This window comes from Quercus lobata, chromosome 7 (assembly GCF_001633185.2).
Source record: "Quercus lobata isolate SW786 chromosome 7, ValleyOak3.0 Primary Assembly, whole genome shotgun sequence".
NCBI classification, from domain to species: domain Eukaryota; kingdom Viridiplantae; phylum Streptophyta; class Magnoliopsida; order Fagales; family Fagaceae; genus Quercus; species Quercus lobata.
Window position 1 is genome coordinate 24,678,258 of NC_044910.1, and position 25,456 is coordinate 24,703,713.

At 37.2% G+C, this 25,456-nt stretch overlaps 1 protein-coding gene across 4 annotated transcripts; it reads left to right on the top strand.

Annotated features, from left to right (window-relative positions):
- The first annotated feature begins 1,006 nt into the window (after positions 1 to 1,006).
- On the top strand, positions 1,007 to 23,764 carry LOC115952677 (regulator of MON1-CCZ1 complex). Of its 4 annotated transcripts, XM_031069875.1 has the most exons (16): positions 1,007 to 1,218; positions 2,693 to 2,762; positions 3,042 to 3,143; positions 3,265 to 3,381; positions 3,502 to 3,761; positions 3,935 to 4,194; positions 4,961 to 5,114; positions 8,286 to 8,395; positions 8,505 to 8,592; positions 19,253 to 19,588; positions 19,689 to 19,763; positions 20,959 to 21,307; positions 21,398 to 21,563; positions 22,233 to 22,341; positions 22,461 to 22,640; positions 23,152 to 23,764. In XM_031069875.1, exons 5-16 carry the CDS (start codon positions 3,594 to 3,596, stop codon positions 23,326 to 23,328), a joined length of 2,172 nt encoding a protein of 723 aa, XP_030925735.1. In that variant the 5' UTR covers positions 1,007 to 1,218; positions 2,693 to 2,762; positions 3,042 to 3,143; positions 3,265 to 3,381; positions 3,502 to 3,593; the 3' UTR covers positions 23,329 to 23,764. The 4 variants fall into 4 exon arrangements, with proteins under 4 accessions (XP_030925735.1, XP_030925732.1, XP_030925733.1 ...); XM_031069872.1 differs by having other exon boundaries at positions 20,959 to 21,563; XM_031069873.1 differs by lacking the exon at positions 3,265 to 3,381 and having other exon boundaries at positions 20,959 to 21,563.
- Positions 23,765 to 25,456: the final 1,692 nt, after the last annotated feature.

Below are 25,456 nucleotides of genomic sequence, written 5' to 3' on the forward strand. Positions count from 1 at the left end.
CTTCCTCGGACAGATCCTTGTTCTCGGCTTAGGCCATAGGCCCAATATATGGATAAATAATGAACTTCTGGGCCCAAGGGCCCTACATAAAGTTTAGCCTTTTTTTTTTTTTTTTTTAAAAATTAAAAAAAACTATTATTTCTTTCTATTTTAACTATCTACTTTTAAAATACAAAAAAAATAACCCCACATCCCATCATTTATCACTACTCTATAAAAATTATAGTTCTTTAACATTTCATTATCATGTTTTTTATTTTTCTTTCAAAGTCATCACAAACCTCTTGAACTTTGACAATCTGCACGACCTAGCAAGACCACCACAAGTAGTGGGAACTCCCTTTAATTCGTCCGATTGATTAATGATTTTGGTAAAGGTGAGGTTAAATAAACCAATAAAAGAGGATTAAGATCAGGCGAGAACAGCTGCAACTGCGTTGTGATTGAAAATTAAAAAAGTTACTTTTAATTTAAACCTTCAAATTAAATTTTTTTAAAAAGTTAATGTTTTTTTTAGAGGAATGAGTACCTATGTATTGCATGAGAATCTGATTCATAAAAGGGCAGATGAAAGATTTACTATTACTCATTTCCAATAAGTCTAGAGTTACAATATAATTCACAATCACCAAAATTGAAATGATAGTTGTTAATGATAAATAATAAAGTAGCGTCAATAGCAAACTTATATGAGAATATATAATAACTCATCAACTCAGCCATTGTGAAATTTATAGCGAAAAATGTTGTTGTGGTAGAATTACGATTACCCCTCTCATCTTGTAAAAAGTCACTCGAGCAAAAATGTATATTTTTGGGTTTTAACTGAAGGTTTGTGAATGCTCTAAAATGAAAATTAGCATGAAGCCAGGCTTGTTTATCTAGCAACAGCAACAAATCCCCAAATGGCCCAAACCCTCAACAAAAACCAATTGGGCCATACTCGAGTAGGCCTGTCAATCGATCTAAAAAGGGCCCACATAAAAAGACCGAGAAAAAAATGACGTGGCAGTTCAGTTCGTCGAGCTCAACCTCAAACTCGAACCCGTTTTGCGCAGCGGTGAATGAAAAAAAATCAGCAAATCAAATCCAAACAAGACTCAAGACTGTTAAGTTGCTGAAATTCTTCATCATCATCTTCTTCTTCTTTCACTCTCGCTTTGCTTGCTTTTGCTCTCTCCGTACACACAGCGATCCCTCCGATGGTCAATTCATCAGGTATTTCTCAGAATCATACTTTGAAAATTCATTTCTCATTGCCGATCACGTGTGCGTGCGTGCGTGTGTGTAGATTTTGCTCAGGAATGAATTAGGGTTTTTGAATATTTGCATTTCTATCGAATTTCGATATTCCATGAAATTTCACTTCATATTTCTTTTGTTAATTCCCACATCGTCAAATTGCTGCTTATTACATTCTTTTCAAATTTTATTTGAGGGTTTATAGCTTCTTAGTAAAAGGGAACCAATCAAAATCATAGCCTTGGTTCGTATCCCTATCATCCTTAAAAGCCTCCACATTATGTCTGTAAGGACCATATCATTTGCTTTTCTGGAAAACCTTTGCTTGTAATACAAGCATGGGATCTAAGAAGCATGGACACGAACACAGAAATTACACGTATCCCACACGGTGAAACTATGATTCTTGAAAAATTAGGACACGTTACGATGGGCATATGTCCAAATACACCATATCTAATAGTGAGGGACAGCCAACCAAATATTACCATTCTGATGATGGTGAAATCGCCCTTGCCAACAAGCTAGTAACTCGACAACAGTCTTCAGTATCACCCAACAAACTCCAAACAACCCGAACATCATAGACCATAAATCAGTAGCAGTAGGGCAATGGAGTAATAGATGGTCAATTGATTCCTCATTACATTTACACATATTGAACCAATCCAAAATCCAATCATGCCGCTTCTGGAAATTGTCAGTTGTCAAAAATTTCCCCAAAGCAGCAGTCCATAAAATTAAAGCAACTCTGGACAGGATCTTCGACTTCCATATGCTTCTCCAAGGGAATGACTGTACATTAGCATTAAGAAAGACCTGATAGTAACCACTAAACTTGAAACCCTTTTTCTTAACTAGAATCCAACACATCTTATCCTCCCCACTTCCCATTGATGGAATCCATAAAATTTGATAAGTCCTCTAATTCTCAATCCTGCACAGCTCTCATGAAATTCACATCCTAATGAAGGACCCCATTGGTGAATTTCATAAGGTCAGCCACACTAGCCTCCTTATCACAACTAATCTTGAATAACTCAGGGAAACACATCACTAGAGAGCTCCCTCCACACCATAGATCCTGCCAAAATCTCACTCTGGACCCCTCCCCTGCTTCAAACTGGATAAAACACAGCAGCATGGGCCAGCCCCTTCTAATGGTCATCCACAATTAGCTCTCGTTAATTTCAAGTGGCGATTGAATTATTGATACTTTTGTAGCATAATCTACACATATGGTAGTCTCAAAGATATGATGGATTTGGGGGTGCAATCTTGCTTATGATTGTCGTGAAATAAGGGAATATACCTTCCTACAAATAGAAAAGACACTTAGCATTAGAATCCTTTTGCAAGTATCCTCATAATTATCAGCTGGGTTATGGAATTTTCATGCTACATTGTGCTAGTAATAACTGTGTTTATTCATTAAACATTTCTTTGATAGCACTCTGGACATGAAAGAAAGGAACTCCACTTCCACCCTCAAGCGCATTTTAGTGAATTGTTCAGCCCAGGTTTGTTAATTAGCTTTAAATCGTTATCCAGAAATATGTTTCTCTATTTGGAATAGATAATGTTTATGTAGGAAAAGAATGAAAACATGAAAAATGAATATTGCTAAAGTGTTTGTAAAGCTAACTTATAAAAGGGTACAGTATGTAATAAATGAACTAATTAGTGTCTGTGCTTATTTCTCTATTCTGAATTTTATAAACACAAGTTACCGGGAGTTTCTCTATATAAGTGTTTCGAATCCTTTTGATTTACTATTGCAAGATATTTCTTTTTGATAGGCGAAAGAATATGGGGGTTGTGTTGCAGCCAAGGTTCCAGAAGTTGAGCGTGATATGTGTTTGAAAGAATTTCTTGCCCTAAAGACATGCATGCTGAAAACGGTATTGTATTCTATAACTGATAAAGAAATATGTTCTAGTGTGACAAGAGGAAAAAAGGCTTTTGGAAAGTTTATTCAAGAAATTTTTTACATAAAACCTTTTTCTTTTGCTCCTTGAATAGCTGCAAGGAAAGGTTTAACTTTGTAGTCTGCATTATCACTGTGTTGAGGCATATGTTGAATACTGCAAGCACCAACTGTGAAGTTTGGAGGCAGTGGTTGAAAGCAGCAGAAAAGAGGTTTTTAATTTATATATTGCAAAATAGATTGCATTATTGTTTTATTTTTCTAGGGTTTTAATGCTCCTTCAGATCTCATATTCGCCATTCCACTGATGTGATATTTTCTACTTTTTGCAGTGTACTTTGAGTGCATAAGCTTTCTTTTAGGATTGTTCGCAGCAGTATTTGCCATACATTGCCTTCTCCAAGTTAAAAGGTGACTAGGGGAGATGTCTGGGAAAGCATCAAGTTCACAGTCTAGTGTTGGTTTGAACAGATCTAGTGCCTTGTCACATGTTTATATTCAGTATCCACCCCTACGATGCAACGTTCCTGGATCAAGGGGTTTATTCTATGATGATGGAAATAAGTTAATACTCTCCCCAACATCTGATCAGGTAATAAGAAAAAATTTGAATGAAGTACTTGTACTTGCATTTTTAATTTTTTTTATATCATTAAATATTTAAATTAAGTATAGTAGATTTCAATCTTTTTTTCATAGAAAAAAAATCTATGTGAACTAATTGGTGTCGTATTTTATTTTTCTCTTCCTTTCTCTTTTGCTTAGGTCTTCTCATGGAAAACTGTACCCTTTTCTCCTCTTGTTGCTCCTACATCTGATTCAATAAGTGAGGGGCCCATCTTATCTATTCGGTATTCTTTAGATGCAAAGTTTATAGCGATCCAACGATCTAATCATGAGGTGCAGTTTAGGCATAGAGAAACTGGGGAGACTTTTAGTCAGAGGTGCAGGCCAGAGTCAGAGAGTATTCTGGGGTTCTTTTGGACAGATTGTCCATTATGTGATATTGTATTTGTAAAGACCAGGTAAGGGAAGTTTCCCGTACGCTTTATATGAAAATCAATGGATAAATTTCATTTCTTTGAATTGTTTAGCTATGATTGTTATTTTTAGTGCGAGGGGTTTTGAGCTAAACCATGCAGGGATGTCAATTAATGTCAAATTCATTTTTTTTTTTTCCGGTGAATTTAAAAAAATGAATTTGACATTAATTGACATCCTTGCGAATTTAAAAAAGGACAAAGTTTAGCTACAAAATTGATTGTTGCCTTAGGCTGCAAACTCACTCAATATCTTTTTATTAGAGGTGAATTTTGACAAATCTACCATTGGATTATATCTTCTTGTTATATCCTCTATATTTGCAAAATTTCAAGAAAATTAAAGATCAATAACTATATCATCAATAAATTTTTAAATTGCAAGTTTTTGTAATTTAAAATTATGCATGAAATATAAGATTATAGATTATATAGTAAATAATATTCGATTGACACAAAAATTGACATGTGTATTAAGAGCGTAAAGAACATGTAATTCAACCAATTTTGTAGCTAAACTTTGTCCTTTAAAAAAATGAATTTGACATTAATTGACATCCCTCCATGGTTTAGCTCCCCACCCCCTGCACTTGCCTGTTGGCTGGCCTCTGTTTATATACAGGATTTTTGTTTCTATTCTTTATTCCTTATTTTTTTGGGTGGGGGCGGGGGATAGATTTTGTTTCAACAAATATGGGATCTTTTGTGTTATCTTATTTCTTCCATTTTACTAAATGGAGTGATATCACAGTGGGCTGGACTTATTTGTTTACAATTCTGAGTTGAAATCACTCCAATTGGTAGAGACAAGGAAATTGATTGTCAGTTGGTATGTTTACACGCATGAAAGCCGCTTGGTTCTTCTTGCTTCTGGAATGCAGTGCAAGACCTTCAATGGATTTCAGGTATGGTACCATTGCTGCTATTATTTTACTTGTCTTTTATCCCTTGCTAGAGTAGGCTGTGTTTGTTAGGCTGGACTTGGTATTTTGGGGAAAAAAAATGGATTGGGGAATTGGTTCTAAGAAACTTCTATTGCTCTAATGTAGGTTGTGTAGAAATTGGTTGCATAGCCAACTTATGGTTATGTGCTTGGAAGCAGAATTTTCTTTTGGGACAGAATTTTTCTTCAAACCTGTTTGGTGTAAAGTTCCTTCGACCTACTAAGTGGAACTCAAATAAATTTAAGAGTCATGCGACTTGTTATTACTTAATGAGTCATGATTAAAAATAATTTTGATGGTCATCTGAACCACCATATAATTGGTTGGAAGAGAGTTCTTTGAACCAGTTTTGAGAAAATTTTCTATCTCTTTTTTATTTTTATAAATTAGTAACTACACTACACGTCCACCCTAGTAGGTCTCTTAACTTCTCCCTTTACTTTGCTTTTATAGGGGGAGGGGGTGCCTTTTGAGCTAGAGCTCATTGGCATAATTTTTTTTATTTTTATTTTATAAAGCATCAAGTTAAAGAAAAAAAAGTTTTTTTTTGATAAGTAATAAAAATTCATTGATATCAAAAAGAGAAAGAAACCCAAGTACACCGGGGGTATACAGGGGAGAACAAATAAAAAACGAACATTACAAAAATCAAGAAAATCCAAAATAGAAGAAAAATGATGGTTTCTCCACACAGAGAACCAATCAAGTAAGGTTCTAAAGAAAAGAAGCTTGAGATCAGGCATGGAGCGCTCCTTGTCTTCAAAACACCTACTATTTCTCTCCTTCCAAATACACCACATCAAACAGAGAGGAACAACCATCCAAATATCTCCATTACGATGGCGGCCAAAACGACCTTGCCAGCAAGCCAAAAGCCCAACAACAGAAAATGGCATAACCCAGCAAAGTCCAAATAACCCAAAAACCAAATCCCACAACTCCGAAGCAACCGGGCAATGAAGGAAAAGATGGTCAATAGTTTCACTATTACACTTGCACATATAACACCAATCCACAATGCAAACCTTTCTTTTCCTTAAGTTGTCAATTGTCAGGCATTTCCCCAAGGCTGCGGTCCATACAAAGAAAGCCACTCTAGAGGGAATCTTTTGCTTCCAAATGCTTTTCCAAGGGAAAAACTGCTCACTATGGCCAACTAGAAGATGGTAATAAGCACTGACCGTGAACCCCTTACTCTTACAAGGCAGCCAACATCTCTTATCTTCCCCGTTCCCCCTTACAGGAGTGCAATAAATGGAATTGATGAAGCTTCTGAAAGCTTCCAATTCACGATTATGCACCTCCCTACAAAACTGAAAATCCCAATGGAGGGCTCCATTGGTGAACCTCATTAGATCCGCCACACTTGCCTCTTTGTTACAACAAATCCTATATAAATTAGGATAGTGGTCTGCGAGAGGAGAAGATCCACACCGACGATCTAGCCAAAACTGCACTTTTGATCCATCTCCAATTTCATACATAATAAACCGAGATAAAGAATGCCACCCCCTTCTAATATTTTTCCACAAACTAACTCCATAAGGACCAGAGAAAGAGCTAGAACACCAACCACCCCAATCACAACCATACTTCACCTCTATCACTTGACGCCATAGAGCATCCCTCTCTTGCCCAAATCTCCATAACCACTTCCCTAATAAAGCTACATTGAAGGTTCTCAGGTTCCTAATCCCCAACCCACCTGAAGAAAGCGGAGTACACACTGTAGACCAATTAACCAAATGAAATTTGGGCTCATCTCCTAGGCCACCCCATAAAAAGTCCCGCTGAAGTCTAGCAATTCGGTTAGCCACAGAAGCGGGAATAGGGAATAAAGAAAGAAAATAAGTAGGGAGATTAGAGAGAGTACTTTTAATTAAAGTGACTCTACCTCCCTTGGATAAGTATGATTTTTTCCAACTTGCTAATTTTCTTTCCATCTTCTCTAGAATAGGATTCCAAATAGACTTGTCCTTAAATTTTGCCCCCAAAGGAAGACCCAAATATTTCATTGGGAGAGACCCTTGCTTGCAGCCTAAGACAGCCACCAAAAGATCCATGTTATGAACTTCCCCCACAGCCACTAGTTCAGACTTATCCAAATTTACCTTCAGACCAGACACAGCCTCAAACCAAATGAGCACCATACGGAGAATCAGAATTTGATCAATATTAGCATCACAAAAAATCAGAGTATCATCAGCGAAAAGGAGATGGGAAACCATCAAAGATCTTCCAGAAGAAGCACCTACACTAAAAAAAAGTATTTTTATAGGTAAGAAATATATTAAAATGGTGTAAAGTGGTGCAACCTTACACGGGAAGTAAAACATGAGATACACCAAACCCAAAAAATTAATAAAAGAAAAATAAGAAAACATATAAAAGATACATAAATTCAGGTAAATTAGAAGAAGAAAAAGACCTTGTAGTTGTCATCCAATCATATAGGGTCTTCAACTCCATCTTCAAATCCAAAACCTGAGTTCTAACAACCATCGAATCTTTGAGCATTTCTTTCTCTCCAAACACCGCATGATTCATGAGGGGATTGCCTCCCAAAGGCCTCTATTTCTGTGTCAACCAAACTGTCCTTTCCAACATGCTACATGATACCATGTCCCACATTTCTTTAGCCACCTCGTAGAAGAGTAGTAAATGATAAATGGTCTCCCTTCTCTTCTAACACATATAGCAGCCATCCACCACTGTGAGTCGATGTTTTCTCAAGTCATCCATAGTTAGGATCTTACCTAAGATAGCTTTCCATACAAAGAAAGTTACCCTTTTTGGGGCCTTCATCTTCCAAACACTCTTCCAAGGGAAAGGAGAACCTGCTCTAGAGCTCAAAGCCGTATAGAAAGTTTTGGCTTAAAAACCATGACCTGTGTAAGGGACCCTACATAATTTGTTTTCACCAGTCTACCTAGTTTTGGCAGAATAAATAGTATGAAAGAAAGAAATAATGTTTGGTTTAACTACGGGTCTAGAACAGAAAGTTCTTTTCCTCCTTGAGACATATATCAATGCAGCTTTTGTGGTGTTCCTTGATGCAAATAAGACTAAGAGCTGCGTGGAAATTTTGAGCATCTCCCATGGTCTGACATAGTTACTATTTCTTCTTCTTAGCTTTCATCTGCAGGGGTTATTCGCTTGCCAAGGTTTGACATGGCAATGGCTAAATCTGAGGCTAACAGTAAGCCTGTCCTAGCTGCTGAAGATATCAATATTGTCACTGTGTAGGTTCTTTTGAACACACTGTGTCGGTTCTTACTGTTTAATTTCTCCTGCTAATATATTCAAATTGTTCCCTAAAGTCAAATATTTAATAATTGTCACTGTTCACAGCTATGGTAGAATATACTGCTTGCAAGTTGATAGAGTTGCGATGCTCCTCCACTCATATAGGTTTTACCGTGATGCTGTCATACAACAGGTAAGTTCTTGCGCAATTATTTTCCAGTCCTTTGATTCACTCAAGTTGGGTTTTCAATCCATTAGTGGCAGACTAGCTGGATTCGTTTAAATAATTATCATGCCTTTAAAGCACATTTGAAAACCAATTTAGGATGTTGGTTATAGAGTATACAGACAGGCTTTATTACAATTTCTAAATGATAGAGTTGAACATGCATGAGTTTATTTTGTGATATGTTCATCATTTTGGTAAATTTATTTGACATTGTTCAACTAATGTATGGTTTTATTTTTTTTAATGAATCATAGCCTTCAAATGCTACTAGTCACCTCATCAGAAAAAGCTCAACTTATGTATCTATTACATGCTGCATTTTTTGTCTAAATATTCAAAACTCATTGCAAAGAAGAGTAGAATACCCAAAATTTTGTTGCTAGACTCTGTATGGTTTGATGCTATATAAACCTAGGCAAGAAGTGCCTGGTAGAGTATCTATATCATGATAAACTATCACTAGCACCAAAAGCTTGAACTAATAAGAAATGCTGAATTTAATTAATCTCTTAGCCATTTTTCTAACAACCCCCCTCACATGTGAGTCCATAATCCGTCTCAATAAGTGGCAGCTAACACATTGAATGTTTAGCTTTTAAATGGGAGGTTGGGTGGAGATAAGAGTTCTAACTCAAGACACCTATACTCTGATGCCATGATAAACGACAGGTTGTTCCAAAACCTTAAGCTGATATGAAAGGTTGAACATAAGAAGATTCAATCAAAATTTATTAGGGAAATGGCTGTGGGTATACAGGACCAAGAGGGAGCATCTTTGGAGGAGAGTAATTAAGGCTAAGTATGGGAACTGATTTTTTTTTTTTTTTTTTTTTTTTGGGGGGGGGGGGGTGGGGAGTTCTTTTTTGTGGAGGATCCCTATGGTGTAAGCCTTTGGAAATTTATATGATGGGGATGGTCGACCTTTTCCCGGTTTCTTCAATTTGATGTTGGGAATGGGCCTAGAGTAAAGTTCTGGCATGACGTGTGGTGTGGTGATTGTCCACTTAGGGCGGGTTTCCCAGAGTTATTTAATATTATTCCATAAAGAAGCTGCAATAAATGATGTTTTACGTCATTCTAATGAGGAGTCCTATTGGGATGTTTGCCTTTCTAGGTAGTCTAAGATTGGAAACTGGAGCCTTTGGTTGTTTTTTTGGATCTTATTTATTCCAAGCCAGTTAGGGGGGGAAGGGGGGAATGGATAGACCCTGTTGGAGACTTGCCAAGTGCGGGGGTTTTGTGGTTTGTAGTTATTATCACTCCTTATCTGCTTCTAACAACATGTTTTTGCCTTGGAAATTGGTGTGGCGATCGAAAGTCCTGCCTAGGGTGGCCTCCTTTTCTTGGGCTGCTTCTCTAGGGAAGATTTTGTCCTTTGAAAATCTCAGGAAGAGGGATTATTGTATTGGATTGGTGTTGCATGTAAAAGGTGTGGGGAGTCTGTGGATCACCTTCTTCTTCATTGTCCAATAGCTTATGAGCTGTGGACAATGGTGTTTTGGTTATTTGGGCCCCAATGGGTTATGCCAAAGAAGTAGGGATCTTTTTGAAGGCATAGAAATGTTGCTTTTTGGGAGGCTGTGCCATATTGGATCATGTGGTGCCTTTGGCGAGAATGGAACGCTAGAAGTTTTGAGGGTTGTAAACTGTCTATCCTTGACGGTAAAGCCTTCTTCTTTCGTACCTTGTTAGATTGAAAAAGGAAGGAGACAGTGTTTGGCCAAAAATAAAGCAACTAATGGGATGCTTAGTAACATAGGAACATAAAACTAGAAAAGGAAGGAGATGTCGTTTGGCAAGAAATAAAGTTATTAATGGGATGCTTTGTAACACAGGAACATATACCTGTCCAGAGAGAAATGGGAAGTGAGTTTGGAGTGCATGGGGGATCAGTTGACTAGGGGCAACAGAGTTGTTGACTGTAGACATCTAGTATATACTTGCAATGGAGTTGGAGTCTTTGGAAGCAATGACTCAGGGGAAGGTACATGAATAGGTGAGGAAGGCAGTAAATTCAGAGTTGGAAAAAAGACATACATCTCAAACTGATATTCCTTGGGAGAACTAGGTACAAAGAAATATGACTGGGACTCGAATTAAGTAATATCAGAAATGGTAAAGTAGTGTTGTAATACTAGAGAATAGCATCGATATATGTTTTGAGTTCGTGAATAGTTGAGAGAGACGATGGAGAAAGGATCAAGTTTGTCAAAACGGGGTCCAAGATTATGAACATAACACACCCAAAACCTTGAGGAGACAAATGGAAGGCCAGAGAAGAAGGGGATAAGATGGAGTGAAGAGATGCTCCATCAAGAATAGTGGAAGGCATCCAATTAATGAGGTACATCCATTTGAAACAAGAGAGCTTGAACAAAATTAAGGAGGTGTCTATTTTCCCTCTCTTTTATTTTTTGATAGGTAAGAAAAAAATATTATTGAAAATGGAATGGCAGGAAAAATACATAGGGTTTATGGTCGTGAACAAAGAGTAAAAGAAAGCAAAAAGTAACAAACAACCACTAAGAGACAAAAGAAAATCCATTAGTGCAGAACAATCCAAGAGACCCCAACACCGAGACCAATCAAAGAGGATCCGTTAGCATAAATCTAACAATTGAGCCAAAGATTTCCTAGTATCCTCAAAGGAACGCCAATTCCGTTCAGTCCAAATAGTCCATATTAAATAGCCTGGAACCAAATTTTAAATATCAGAATTATGCTTCCCAAGCCAATGATACCAACAAAATAATAAGTCTGCAACTGAACCTGGCATGATCTAATCGATCCCAAACAATTGAAGCATATACATCCACAAAAAATGAGCTACTGAACAAAAAATTAGCAGGTGATCCACAAATTCCTTATTACAACAGCACATACAACAATGATTTGCCAAAGGGCGACCATGAAGCATAAAATTATCCAAAGTTAGAATCTGACCATGAGCTGTTGTCCACATAAAGAATGCCACCCTTTTAGGAACCTTTACTTTCCAAATGCCCTTCCAAGGGAAAGTAGAAAGAGTTGCGTTTCGAATCTTATGATAAAAAGATCGAATGTAAAACTCCCCACTTCCATTAAAACGCCAACAAAGATTGTCACAACCTCCACCCTTAGGAACCCGATCCGAGTTTGGATGAAATGAAGAAGGGAGTAGGAAGCTGCTAACTCCCAATCATTGAATTTCCTATAAAATCTTAAACTCCACACTCTATCATTATCACCAACTGGAGGACTTAACACTTTAGAAATACAAGCTTCCTTATTGGCTGAACACCAAATAATTGAGGATAAAGAGTTTTAAGAGAATTATCCCTAGTCCACTTATCATGCCAAAAAAGAATACGAAAACCATCTCCCACCACAAAAGACAAATGCTTAGAAAAACTTTCCCACCCTTCACTAATACTTCGCCATAAACCACAACCATGAGCCCTTCTACAAACTCTAGTGCTCCAACCCCTTTTCCTCTCCCCATATTTCATGGCTATGACCCTCCACCACAGATGAGTAATTTCGTGGCCATACCTCCAAAGCCATTTCTCTAATAAAATGTGTTGGATTCCTAACAAAGTTAAGGGTTTCTTGGTTAGTGATTATTATAGAATTTTAGCTGGCACCGCTTCCTTTGGGTTTCCTTGGAAAAGTATTTGGAAGCAAAAGATTCCCTCTAGAGTAGCTTTCTTTGTTTGGACTGCTGCTTTAGGGAAATGCTTGACGATTGATAATTTACGTAAAAGGAAGGTGTGGATTCTGGATTGATGCTACATGTGTAAGAGAAATGGTGAATCGGTTGACCATCTATTTCTTCATTGTCCTTTTGCTTCGGATCTATGGTCTATGGTTTTGGGCCTTTTTGGAGTTTCTTGGGTCATGCCGCACTCTGTTCTGGGGTTGTTATGGTGTTGGCAAGGCAGATTTGGTCGTCATCGAAATGGTTATATTTGGTCCATCATTCCTCATTGCTTATTGTGGTGTCTTTGGAGGGAGAGGAATAGTAGATGTTTTGAAGATACTGAGAAATCTATTCCTGACCTCAAGCTTCTCTTTTTTAGAACTTTAAGGGATTGGTTGTTTGCTTTGCAAGATAAATCTTTCCCCTCTTTTATTGATTTCCTAGACTCTTGCAATTTTTGTATTTGATTTCTTTTCTCTTGTACACTCCTTGTGCACTAGGGTGTCCCCTTTATATCAATATATCTTATTACTTATCAAAAAAAATTCCTCTGAATATGTTCTAATCTAATTGCCACAGCTTTAGGAATAGTAAAAAGGGAAAGATAATAAGTCGGAAGGTTTTAAAGGGTACTTTTCAACAAAGTGAGTTGCCACCCTTTGACAAATAAAACCGCTTCCAGCTTGAAAACTTCTTCATCATCCTCTCTAGAATTGGATTCGAGATAGAGGCTGTCTTATACAAAGTTCCCAAAGGCATTTCCAAATAAATCATAGGCAAATTGCCCACCCTGCATTGAAGAATATTAGCCTAAGTTTGAATGTTGCTCACCTCCCCAATAGGGACAATTTCACTTTTCCCCACGTTAACCTTCAAACTAGTAAAAGCTTGAAAACAAGTCAAAGCCAGCCTAATGGAAAGCAACTGCTCCCTAGAAGCATTGCAAAAAAGAATGATGTCATCAGCAAATAATAGATGAGAAATATGAATACCAGTAGAAGTAATAGGTCCCACATGAAAACCCTGAATGAGATCACCTTCCTCAGTTTTCTTCAGAATTTGACTTAAAACCTCTATGATCGAAAGAAAGAGAAGGGGAGACAACGGATCACCTTGTCTTAGACCTCTAGAGCTATCAAAGAAACCATCAGGAGATCCATTAACCAAAATTGAGAAGTGAACAGTAGCGACACAAATCTTTAACCATCTCCTCCATCGAGCCCCACAGCCCATCCTCTCCAACAAAAAGAACAAAGTGTCCCAATTCACATGATCATAGGCTTTTTCGATGTCTAACTTACCACCCTTGAAGTACGACACTTCGGTCTACTATCTAGACATTCATTAGCAATATGAACTGAATCTAAAATCTGTCTACCACCAACAAAAGAATTTTGTGACTCCGAAATGAGTTTATCTAGCACCGTCCTCAATTTGTTAGTCAGCACCTTAGATAACAGCTTATACACACTGCCCACTAAGCTGATAGGCCAAAAATCTTTGATATTCAGTGCATTATTTTTCTTGGGAATCAAAGACAGAAAAGAAGCATTCAAAGACCGTTCAAATTCTAAGCTCATATGAAAATGATCAAAGAAGGCCATAACATCATTTTCTACTACACTCTAGCATTCATGAAAAAAAAAAGGCCACAGTGAAGCCGTCAGGACCTAGGGCTTTATCACCCTCTATCTCTTGAAGGACCTGTACCACCTTCTTAGAAAAATCCCTCTCAAGAGTAAGTCGCTCATCCTCCTCTATTCTAGCAAACTCCAAACTGTCCATAGAAGGACGCCAAGTATTTGACTTCGTGTACAAACCATGATAAAAATGAACCACCGTAGACCGCACCTCTTCCTCATCCTCATAAAGGACACCATCTACCTCTATACCTCGAATATGATTAGTTCTTTTATGGAAGTTTGCTACCCGGTGAAAAAAGCGAGTATTATTGTCACCCTCCTTCACAAACAATATCCGGGACTTTTGTCTCCCAAGAAATCTCCTCCAAAGAGGCTAAATGTGCAATATCACCTTTAATCTGAATACGGTGAGTTTGTTCCTCCTGCAAAAGACCCAACAAATCCTCCCTAGCATCCAAACCCAACAATTCAGATAAAAAGCATTTCTTCCTAAAGGCCAAATCCCCAAATTCCCCCTTATTCCACTTTTTCAAGTCATCTTTAAGCGCTTTTAATTTGTAAGCCAGAATAAAGCTCAGAGAACCCAGGAAGCAATACTCATTCCACCATTGCCGAACTCTCTCTACAAAACCCTCTTCTCTCAACTACATATTCTTAAACTTGAAGGTACTTTGACCTTTATTAACATGACCAGCTATCACCAAAAGTGGGCAGTGATCAAAAACTACTCGAGGGAGTACCCTTTGAGACACATTCCCAAAATGATCTACCCAATCCACCGATGCCAAGGTCTTGTCAATTCTTGACACACAATCTATCTTCAAATCTCTAAACCAAGTCAACAAAGCCCCTTCAAGAGGTAAGTCCACAAGGTAGTTAGCCTCAATGAAATCCGAAAAAGCAAACATAGCCGGATTGAAAGCCTTACAACCAAATCTCTCACTCGGATATCGAATGATATTAAAATCCCCAAACACACACCATGCTGTATTCCACCTAGAGTGCATCCTTGTGAGCTACTCCCACAAAGCATCCTATTGGCTATCATCATTAGGACCATACACTCCTGAACATGCCCAAACAAAATCATCCACACCTTCTGTAAAACATTAACAAAAAACTGACCTATAGCACTGTTAATTCTTTCATAAACTCTCTTGTCCCAAACCAGTAACACCCCCTTGCAGTGTTGACTGCATCTAGAGCAACCCAGTTGAGGAACGGGCTACCCCAAAGGCTTCGAACAACAGAAGAGTTTAAAGAAGACAACTTGGTTTCTTGAAAGCAAACAATATCACACTTCCACTCATTGAGAAGATTCTTACATACCTCTCGTTTTTGAGGATTGTTTAATCCCCTAACATTCCAAGATAAAAGTCGTAAACTCATTTAAAACTAGTAATCACTCTCGTACCTTCTGAAGAACCTTTGTTCCTCCCTTTAGAAGATACCCCATCATAATTAATTGAAGAAATCAAACCTTTAAGTTCCCTAAGCCCTTTCTGCCTTGAGTTTACTATTCCTTTAGAAGTCCTAACGTTAACCACATCAATGCAGTCTTGTTCTAGAAGACGAAACAAAGCTAGGCATTGATCTTCATGTTTTACAACAGGAAAATCCACAATTTTGCAGAAACTTTTCATCAAGCTCACCACCCATTTGAAATTTTTTCCCTCTAACCCTAGAGCCTCTCCCTCATCAACTTCCTGAGTCACCTCCAACTCCTTTTGTTCATTAGTATCCCACTTAGATAGAGGTGAACACTCCAATAAGCCATTCTCTTCCTTCCCGTGAAAAAAAACCACTAGGATTAACTCCATTATGCTTCCACTATAGCAGAAAAGGCTCAGAACCACCATGTAACAACTCAACCCCATCCAAGTAGCTTGACGACACTAACTTAGCATGAGGATTGCGCCATTTTTCTCCATTATCAATTGATACTTTCGTGAAATTATCTCTCTTCCCACAACAGAAGCCCATCTCATTACCCAGACTTGACAGAGGAGAAAACTGATTCCGGTTAACCCACTGAGTTTGATGGTGAGAAGAATCATTAGTCTCAAGCCCCATCGGCCTCACTGACCCCTAAACTCAAGTCACCCGACATCGGAATCGAGATATCAGCCCCCATACCTAGATTGGTCACTGCCTCGTCGATGGACCCAGACTTGCAAGCCTCTGTTGCATGTGCCACATTGTCGGGATGATCTCCCTCTACCCTGACAGAAGGTGAGACCATCAGGGTGATAGGAAGAGGGTCTGCGATGAGGAGGGCAGAGACACATCGTTCTAGTTCTGGCACCTCATGCTATCATTGGCGTCTCGGAAACTCCACTCGATTGCAGTTCACTTCTTCTCAAACTCTCGCCCATTACCCATGTACAATAGCAGAACTTAAGTATATCGGGTTGGGCTTGACCAAATTACCCTTACCTTTCAGAGTCACTTGTGCTAGGGGTTGGGCTTTAACAAGCCCACCTGCTTGTTTTATAACCTCTGGCCCACCACTTAAGTCCTTGGGCCAGCTAAAATCCTTGACACCCAAACAAGTCACCGCGTGTCGCCCACCCTTAGGCTTGCACACTTTTAAAGCCAAATTAGCAAATGTCAACTTAAAATTAAATACCCACGTGGGTCTACCATTTATAACTGGAACATTTACTATAGGATCTCCATGAATCACGTTTTGCCTTAAATTGGTTCCAATTTTTTCAAAATTCCTGAACTTCTGCTGATTACCACAAGCAGACAGATTTTTCCCATTCTAGCCACCACTGGTAGATTGACCACCCCCACCACTATTATTGGAGGATACTTTGGCCATAGATACAGGTTTTGCACCGGATATAAAATTCCCTAGCTCTTTCCGGAACAAAGATCAACCAGCATGATTAGAGCTTGCTGGTATCATAACACAACCTCTCCTAGCCCCTCCAAAATATACCACTATAACCATAAGAAAGACTAGCTTTATTTGATCTACCACAGAACTCTATCAACTTCCCATTGTACTTGAGTCTCTTACGAAGTACATCTTGATTAGGCACCCAGTCTCGGATATCGGTAAGACAGTTAAGGATCCACTCCATGCCCCTACGTCCAACCCAAATAGCCAAATAGAGCTCTTAACATTCCGGCGTGTCTCATGTATGGCATATGAATCAGACTGGCCCCCATCAAAAGAGGAAAAGAAAGTTTTGCATCAATACAGAAAGACCTCTTATTGCCCCCATGTTCAGAGGATCGAGATGTAGGAGGGATATTTTATGACGTTTCTATGGTGGGAATATTTGGTTGGCTAGAGGTGTAGGTACAAGGTTAGACAGTTTAGTCAAAGCATGGTTAGGCCCCTGAAGAGGTGGGGATGGGGTAGGCAATGATGGAGGATGGGGATAAGGATATGGGAAAAACCCAAACTGTGTAGGAAAGCACAAAGGAAGAGGAGAGGGAGGAGGAATATGTAAGGGTGGTAAGAAAGGGAAAAAAGATGGTGGCGGTTGAGGGAGAGGGTGAGGGTGAGGGTGGGGTGGAGGGGGATGGGGAGGAGGAGGCATCAGAGGGATTAAGGTAACACACAATTATACATCCAGCTCAGATGTGTGATGACAAGTGATCTGGTGTACAATGCCTTTGTCATATAGATAAGTAGCAAAGGATGTCTTTGAGACATTTTTTGGCATTGTCAGATTGCAGTATTTGAATGTTTTTGGCCAAACTCGGTTTTGATATCTTTTTCTAAAAAGATGAAATTTAACATTAACTCAGAAAGATTTCTCATTAAAAATAGTCAAGTCATTTGGGGGTAGTCATCAACAAAAGTAACAAAATGATGTAGGATCTTTAAGAACTCGGAACTATTAGATGTCTTGATGATATCTTAAATGGTTTTTGAATAAGGTTAATGTTTAAGGTTTTGGGTAATGAAAATATTGGATCTTGAATATGTTTGATGCCTGTTTGGTGTTAAAACATGAAATAACATTAGGCAATCACACTAGGTTTTCCTAAGCTATCACACTTTGGTGGGAGAAGGAAATCACACCCATACCACCCCAAAGAAACTCCCTGTACATATCTCTAATCTTTTAGCTACATTGACCAGCATAGTCAAGTCTTGAGCGACATAAAATTAATAGGCAAGTTTCACAAAGTACTTCTAAGAAGAGTGATTCTACACCCTTTTGAGAGTTTTTTTATTTTTTTATTTTTATTTTTATTTATTTTTATTATTTTTATTATTTTTTATTTTTTTGTCTTGCCAATTGCCTCTCCAATCTCTCTATAATGCCATTCCACACAATGGTAGCCTTAAAGGAACATCATGGTTCAGCCCAAATAAGTCATACCTTAGGTAGTCTTCTCTTTTATACTACTTGTGTTGGCATCATATGTGATGTAGAATAGACCACCATGGCCTTTTTTAACTCCTAAGTGCGCCTAAAATTGTGCAAGGCAAAAAAGCACTAGTAGAAATCATTTGGGCAACGGAGTCGGAATCGCATGAAATTTGGCAGGTTGAAGCGAAACAGCCTTTTGAGCAATAGTTGTCGCTTCGCCACGAGGTACCCTTGAAAATGGTGAATTCGTCCATTTAGGCCCTAAAAACTGCAATTTTGCCATTTATAATAATTTTTGTTTCCTTAATAACTTTTTACTCAAAAGTCAAAATATGGTTTTGCTTGTTTTGGGACGACTTTTAAGGTCAGTAGTTTATGATTCTGCATTTAACTCAATTTTTTCATTTTGGGTAAATTTCGGTATTTTGTAACCTAATCGCGTAATTAGTGCGAATTAGGGTTTTAGATTTTTTTTTTCCCAATATTTATATGTTTTGTAGCCGCCAGAAGCAAATTAGACTATTATCAAAAAAATACAAACGTTTTGTCAATTTTCTTCTTTGGTGGATTCCAGTTTTAACACCTTATGGATTCAAGGAACCTCTCGTGGATTCAAGGTTTACTATCCAGAAACTAACAATTTAGCTTCTATCCATCAAAGAGAGCATCTTGTGTGTGTGCTTTCTCCTGGCTTCCGTGACATCAATATGCAATAATTTATCTTATAAAAAAAATCTAAGCACATAAAACAGTTAATTAGGTGATTTTGAATCTCTCGATTGTTGCATATATTTTTTGTATCTTGTTGTTGTGAGATCAAGTGTGGGTGGTGGGAGAAATTACTTTGGTGCTTGTATTTCAAATTTCACAATCATGTGTTTTCTGGACCACAAATGATTGCAGTAATTTGACATTACTCTTATTGTTGACTTCATTTTCAAATTGATGTTGATTATGTGCAGGGTTCTTTGCCGATTTATTCAAGCAAGATTGCTGTGAGTGTGGTTGATAATGTAGTGCTTGTTCACCAAAATGATGCGAAGGTTGTTATACTGTATGACATATATGCAGATTCTCGGGCACCCATATCTGCCCCACTCCCCCTGCTGTTGAGGGGTTTCCCCAGATTTAATACCTCTGTTTCTCAATCTAGTAGGGAAGATAGTGGAAGTTCAGAGGCTAATGTTGTACCTGACAATGAAGCAGTCATATATGGAGATGACTGGACTTTTCTCGTTCCCGAATTCATATGCGATGTTGCCAACAAGTTGCTGTGGAAGATTCATTTAGATTTGGAGGCAAGTTATCTTCTTTCCTTTTTCTTTTTTGTTTTTCTGGCGTCTCTAATTAAATTAAGATATTATTCTGTCAATAAATGTTTATTCTTTTTTCTGGCAGGCAATTTCTGCCAGTAGCTCAGAAGTGCCATCAGTACTAGAGTTTTTGCAGCGCCGGAAGTTGGAAGCCAATAAGGTAGTACTCTTTATGTAGTTTAGGTTTGCTCAGTGTTTACCTGATTGTTTATGGGGCATACATACACCGCACCACATTGCAAATAAGGGCCTATTTGGTAGGTCGATTTTTGTTTTTGTGTTCAAAAAATTGAATTTGAAAATTTTGCATTATACTTGTTTGGCTACGTACACCACATTGCAAAAAAGAGTTTGTTTGGTACGTGGATTTTTTTTTTTTTTTTTTTTTTTTTTTCAAAATAATGAATTTGAAACCACTTTTTAGAGAATTTTTGCATTATAACGGTTTGGCTCCTACTTTTAAGGACAATTTTCAAAATATTGAAAAAAAAAGAGTTTGGAAGAACATTTTATATTTTTGAGAAAAATTTATTTTTGTGACAAAAATTAGCTGGTAACATATAAAAACACCAATGTTTAAAAAAAAAAAAAAAAAAAAAAACAATGGATTGCATACAAAATGTCAAAAACTCCAATGGTAAAAGCTAAAGGGAAAAAAAAGACACCAATAGTACATCACACCTATTCATTCCCTTTCTCTTTCATCCCATGCAAATTTGTTGTTTTCAAATTTTTGTGATAATGATAAGCTCCTAAATTGTAGAGAGAAAACAACTTGTGCAAAATCTATGGGGTCTATGGTTTTCAATTTATTTACAACTATACCATTAAAAACATGTTCTCTAGGAAGCACGAATATGGATATGGGTACGTGTACAACATGGTGACACAAGCAATTTGTAAAAAATTATAACTTACAATCCAAATGAAGTGTCCGTGCTTTTTAGCCAGTGTATTCAAAATCCTGTTTTCAACAATGAGATTAGGAAATAATTTTCTATAAATTGTATTTAGAAAACACCAGCCAAACAATGGATTCAAATGTGGCACCCACCATTTTTGGTTTTGAAAACAAAAAAAATTGTATTTAAATATAGCTACCAGATAGGCCCTAATTAATTCCTTCTACCATTACTATAAACACATCTATCATCACAAAATAAAGCTAATTGCCCAACTAAGATTTAGAGACAATTATGAAATACCAAAAGATGAACTTATGTCATTGTCTGGAATTATTAAAAATATTGTAATGGTTTTCAACATCACTTGGAATGGTCTTGTTTCCTTGCCCTTCTCTAATTTAAATTATGTGACGAATAATGAATTTTAATTCTAGTTCTCTGTTGTTTCAGGCTAAACAATTGTGCTTGGCAATAGCACGCACTGTTATTCTAGAACGCAGTCCTGTGCCCATGGTTGCCAGAGCAATGGATGTTTTAGTTACCTCTTACTCCCACTCTGTCAAAACAGGCAGCTATCTTAAGGGAATAAAATCTGAGAAGACATCCCCTTCTAGTGTGCCGCATGTTAGTAGTCCTAGATCTGGAGCTGATGTATCTGCCAGTAGAGTAGATGCACTTGAAAAGTCTGTTAAACATGCATCTGCTGCTGGAGTGGACAATGAGTATGCTTCAGACTCTGAGGAGAATCCCAGCTCTGAACCACCAAAGACCAATTTAAGTGATCTTCAAATTTTTGATGGTAAAGTGGACAATGAAAAGTTAATGGGTGCTGAAACTTCTAGTACTGAAGTTCAGCCAACATCCTTACAACATCATCTTCTTGAACCAGGTAACAACCCATTGAATGCTATTGGTTCTGAGCAGCAGGAGGCTCAACTTACTTCACCAGCAATTTCACCTGAAGAGATGTACAGCTTTGTGTTTGCTCCTGTTGAGGAGGAGATAGTGGGAGACCCTTCGTACTTGGTTGCCATCATTGTTGAGTTCCTTCACAGGTATGCTGTATTCAATGAACTTAAAAGTGATTCAGGGTACTAAAAGCAAAATCTTGCTGGGTCTAGTAAAAAAAAAATTGCAGTTTGAGTTCTCCATCAGTACTTGAAATTATTTATTATTACATTTCTCTTCCCATTAATTTGGTCGTTATAAGTTTTAGGAACTCAGCTTTTACCTGGGTTAGTTGATCGTTGCTACTTAAGGACTGATGCTGTGTTAAGATGGCCCATCCATGCCCACGTTGTTCAAATGCATATAATAAGTTTGACAACTATTCTCATGATTAATTACTTAGTTTGCTAATTTCATTGGAATAACTGATAACGATATAATTTTGTGAAAATATTACAAAAGTACAATATTCATTTCAAAAGGCAGTGATTCTTTTCTGGACAAGGTTAAAAATGAAATCAAGCTATTATATGGCTTTGTTGCAACCTGATGGGCTAGGAAATGTAGTCCAAGAACTGGATTCAGAATGGTCTCTGAATTAGTTGGCCACTTTGGCTGGGTGAGCGCTTAAATGATAAAATGAAGATATCATGAAATATTTCTCTTTTTTAAAATGTGTGTTTATTTGTGTGTGTGTGTGTGTCTGTGTGTATCCTATAAACAATACCTATTCTTTTTCTGTTTTTGTCCCAACTTATCTGTTTTTACTTTTGCAGTGCTAATTCCGAAAAGGTTAAAGTACATCCAAATCTCTATGTTTTGACCATACAATTGCTAGTGCGCAATGAGCGATATGCAGAACTTGGACTGTTTGTCATAAACAAGGTTTTCTAATTGTCTTTTATAAGTTTTTCTGATTAGAAAGTAATGAAAGGCTGTCTCTGGCTCTAGGCTTTGTTTATGTGTGATTTGATGTTAACAGAGGAATTCTGTTTTTATCACAGATTGTTGAACCCTCCAAAGAAGTTGCATTGCAACTCCTGGAATCTGGCCGTCAGAATTTCCAAACAAGGAAGCTGGGTCTGGATATGCTAAGGCAGCTTTCTTTACATCATGACTACGTATTGTTTTTAGTGCAAGACGGTTATTATCTTGAAGCTTTACGTTATGCACGGAAGTACAAGGTAATTCCTACTTAGCTAATTTCATTAAAAAGTGAAACAAAAGAGAGCCATAGAAAGAGTACTATTTCATGTTTTAAAATTTGTATAAAATTTAGTAGTTTTTCCTTGTTTGGAGCACTGAAAAAGCTGAAGACTGAAAATTTCTGTCTTTATTGTCTAATCCCTTTCCCAACTGTGTTTTGGTTGGTAGAAATTGCATCTTGCTGTGGCCTCCCACAATCCTTGGGATGTGCACTCTATTTAGTTTATGGTTTTGGTTTTCTATTTGACTTTAAAAGACCAATGAGATACCTCGTCCAAGGAGGATGATTTACAATTTTTGCCAAATCCTTTTCTATTTATTTTGTGTTTAAAAAAGGAGTTCATTTCACTTTACGAAAATGCTTGATATATTTTTTTTGTTATAGTCTGTGTTAATAATTAGCATTTTGGGTTACTCAGCAAAAAATAAAATAAAATGGTGATTTGGGTTGATGAAGTTGTGGACTTACTAAAGGACTAAAATTTTCAGGTCAATAATGTCCGGCCTTCATTATTTCTCGAAGCAGCATTTGCTTCCAACGACTCGCAACATCTAGCTGCAATTCTGAGGTTCTTTTCAGATTTTATTCCTGGCTTCCAAAACACTTCTGATCACATTATATATTACCGCATTCTCAATGAGATGAACTCATCCATTGCTGCTTGAAGTTTCTGAGTAGCGGTTTATTGTTGGAATTGCTGCTCATTGTTACTGAAAATGCTTTATTTGCTGGTTTAAAAAAACTCCCTCAGCAAGAACGTGTCAGATATGCGAACTTTAAAACTGCAAAAAGTGTGAAAAGTTACGATTGACAAGTATGGTTGTGCTCTCCGTCAAGCCAAAAGAGAAACATGGAGTATGTCCTAGGTTTTTGTCATAAGCTACTGTACTGTTGGGAAGGACTTTCTGTTAGAACAAGTTTTCTACTAGAATAAGTGGAATGATTTCAAATTTTCGAGCTGTCTCCCTTTTATCTTGGATCTCAATTCCAATTAGCCATGTCCAAATTGATAGACTTAACCCATCGTAACCTCAATGACACTTTTGCATGATTCATTTTGTACATGACATTCGGTATACATCCTGCTCACATTGAATTTAACTTATTACTCTTTCACATAGTATAATTTTGGGGCGATCTTGAGAGTTTGCTGATAATTCGATAGTTAAAGATTAATGTTGATTATAAGCACCACATGCATCGCAAAGATGAAGCATGCATAAAAAAGGGCCTGGCCAATAGATGCACCCTCTCTCAGTAAAGAGAGGTGGAGCAGTCATGGATCCAAAGACATTAGAGATCACTTCACCTCTTGGATGACATAGTTAAAAAATGTATGGTTCTTTCGAGAGGCTGTTGGCTAGAAATTGCTACTTAAATAAGAAATCCTAAAAAGTACCCACAATTTTCAAACTATTTTAGTGTTCCAATTTATACTCCAACAACTGCAGTAGACATGTGTCTAGTTTCTTTCTATTTTAAACTTTGATGAAAAAAAAATTTGTGATTGACGAAGTAGAAAATAAAACACTTAGAAATTAAAACAGAATATAAGATTTTTATCCCTAAATTTGAGCCCACGTTATCATCACTAATTATTTCATTCACATTGAGTACGGATATGGTCCAAACTTCAGATTCAGGCAATATTAAGCTTGAGCCAGCTTCTGTAGGTTCAGGCTTAAATTCAATGGTGGGTCCAATATCTTAATTATTGTCCAACTTGGTGACAGGCCCATTGCATGCCTAGAATTGGGCCTTTTTTGAAGGGATAAAAAAAAAAAAAAGGTGAGATTCTCGGAACCTGTTTGACATGCATTGGTTAGAATGTCTATTTATGTATATCATTCGGTTCTATTTATAAAAGAAAAAAAAAATTGATTTCATAGAGATTTAGGGACCTACTTTGTCAGTTGTCTGCCATTGCCAACGAAAAAAAAAAAAAAAAAAAAACCCTAAACTCAACAGAATCCTTAGCAATTCAGGCCAATAACTCAAAATTTAACAATTGGATTCCTCTCACAATCTTTAGCAAAAAAAAAAAAAAAAAAAAAAAAAAAAAAAAACTTTTGTCAATTTAGGACCACATGTATGACTTTGATATTACTTGACCGCTAAATTTGGTGGTCCTTCTGATTAATGAAGGACGAAGATACCAATTCAATGAAATTCATTTGTTTGAAAAGATTAAGAAAAGAGAGGCAAGAATGAAAGAAAACAATGGAGCATCAAACAGCGCAAATAAACACATTCATCATGCATGTTGCAACTATGTAAGAATCATTATAGTTTTGCATCTTATTTTTCATTTTTTTCCAACTCTTTCTCATGATATTTCTCTAAATTGGGTCTCACTAGCTGACTTGTATAAAGATTCGGATTTGAAGCCAGTTCTCTCTTTAATATTGAGGCCCACCAAAAAGGAAGCTTGTAGGAGCAGTAAATGGTCTCCTAAATTGAGGCCTATCAAAAAGAGAGCTTGAGGTGGTCTCAACCCAAACTTTTGTTCTTTGTAAGCGTGCACATCCGCAAAGAATGGCAAGAAATAATTTATTAGTAGAGAATATGATTTCCTCATTTTTCTGTTGGAAATGATAGATTAATTTGAACAACTTTTATTTCTTCTTTATCCTTGAGATAATGTGTTATATATTTATAATTTATTAACTAGAGTGAACTCTTGGCCTATTTTATAGTTATTATTGTCCATGATAGTCTTCTCCCATCCCTAAAACTAGGAGCGTCAATTCGTGTTAGTGTGTTATGTTTGTATTCTATTGAGGTAGTAGTATT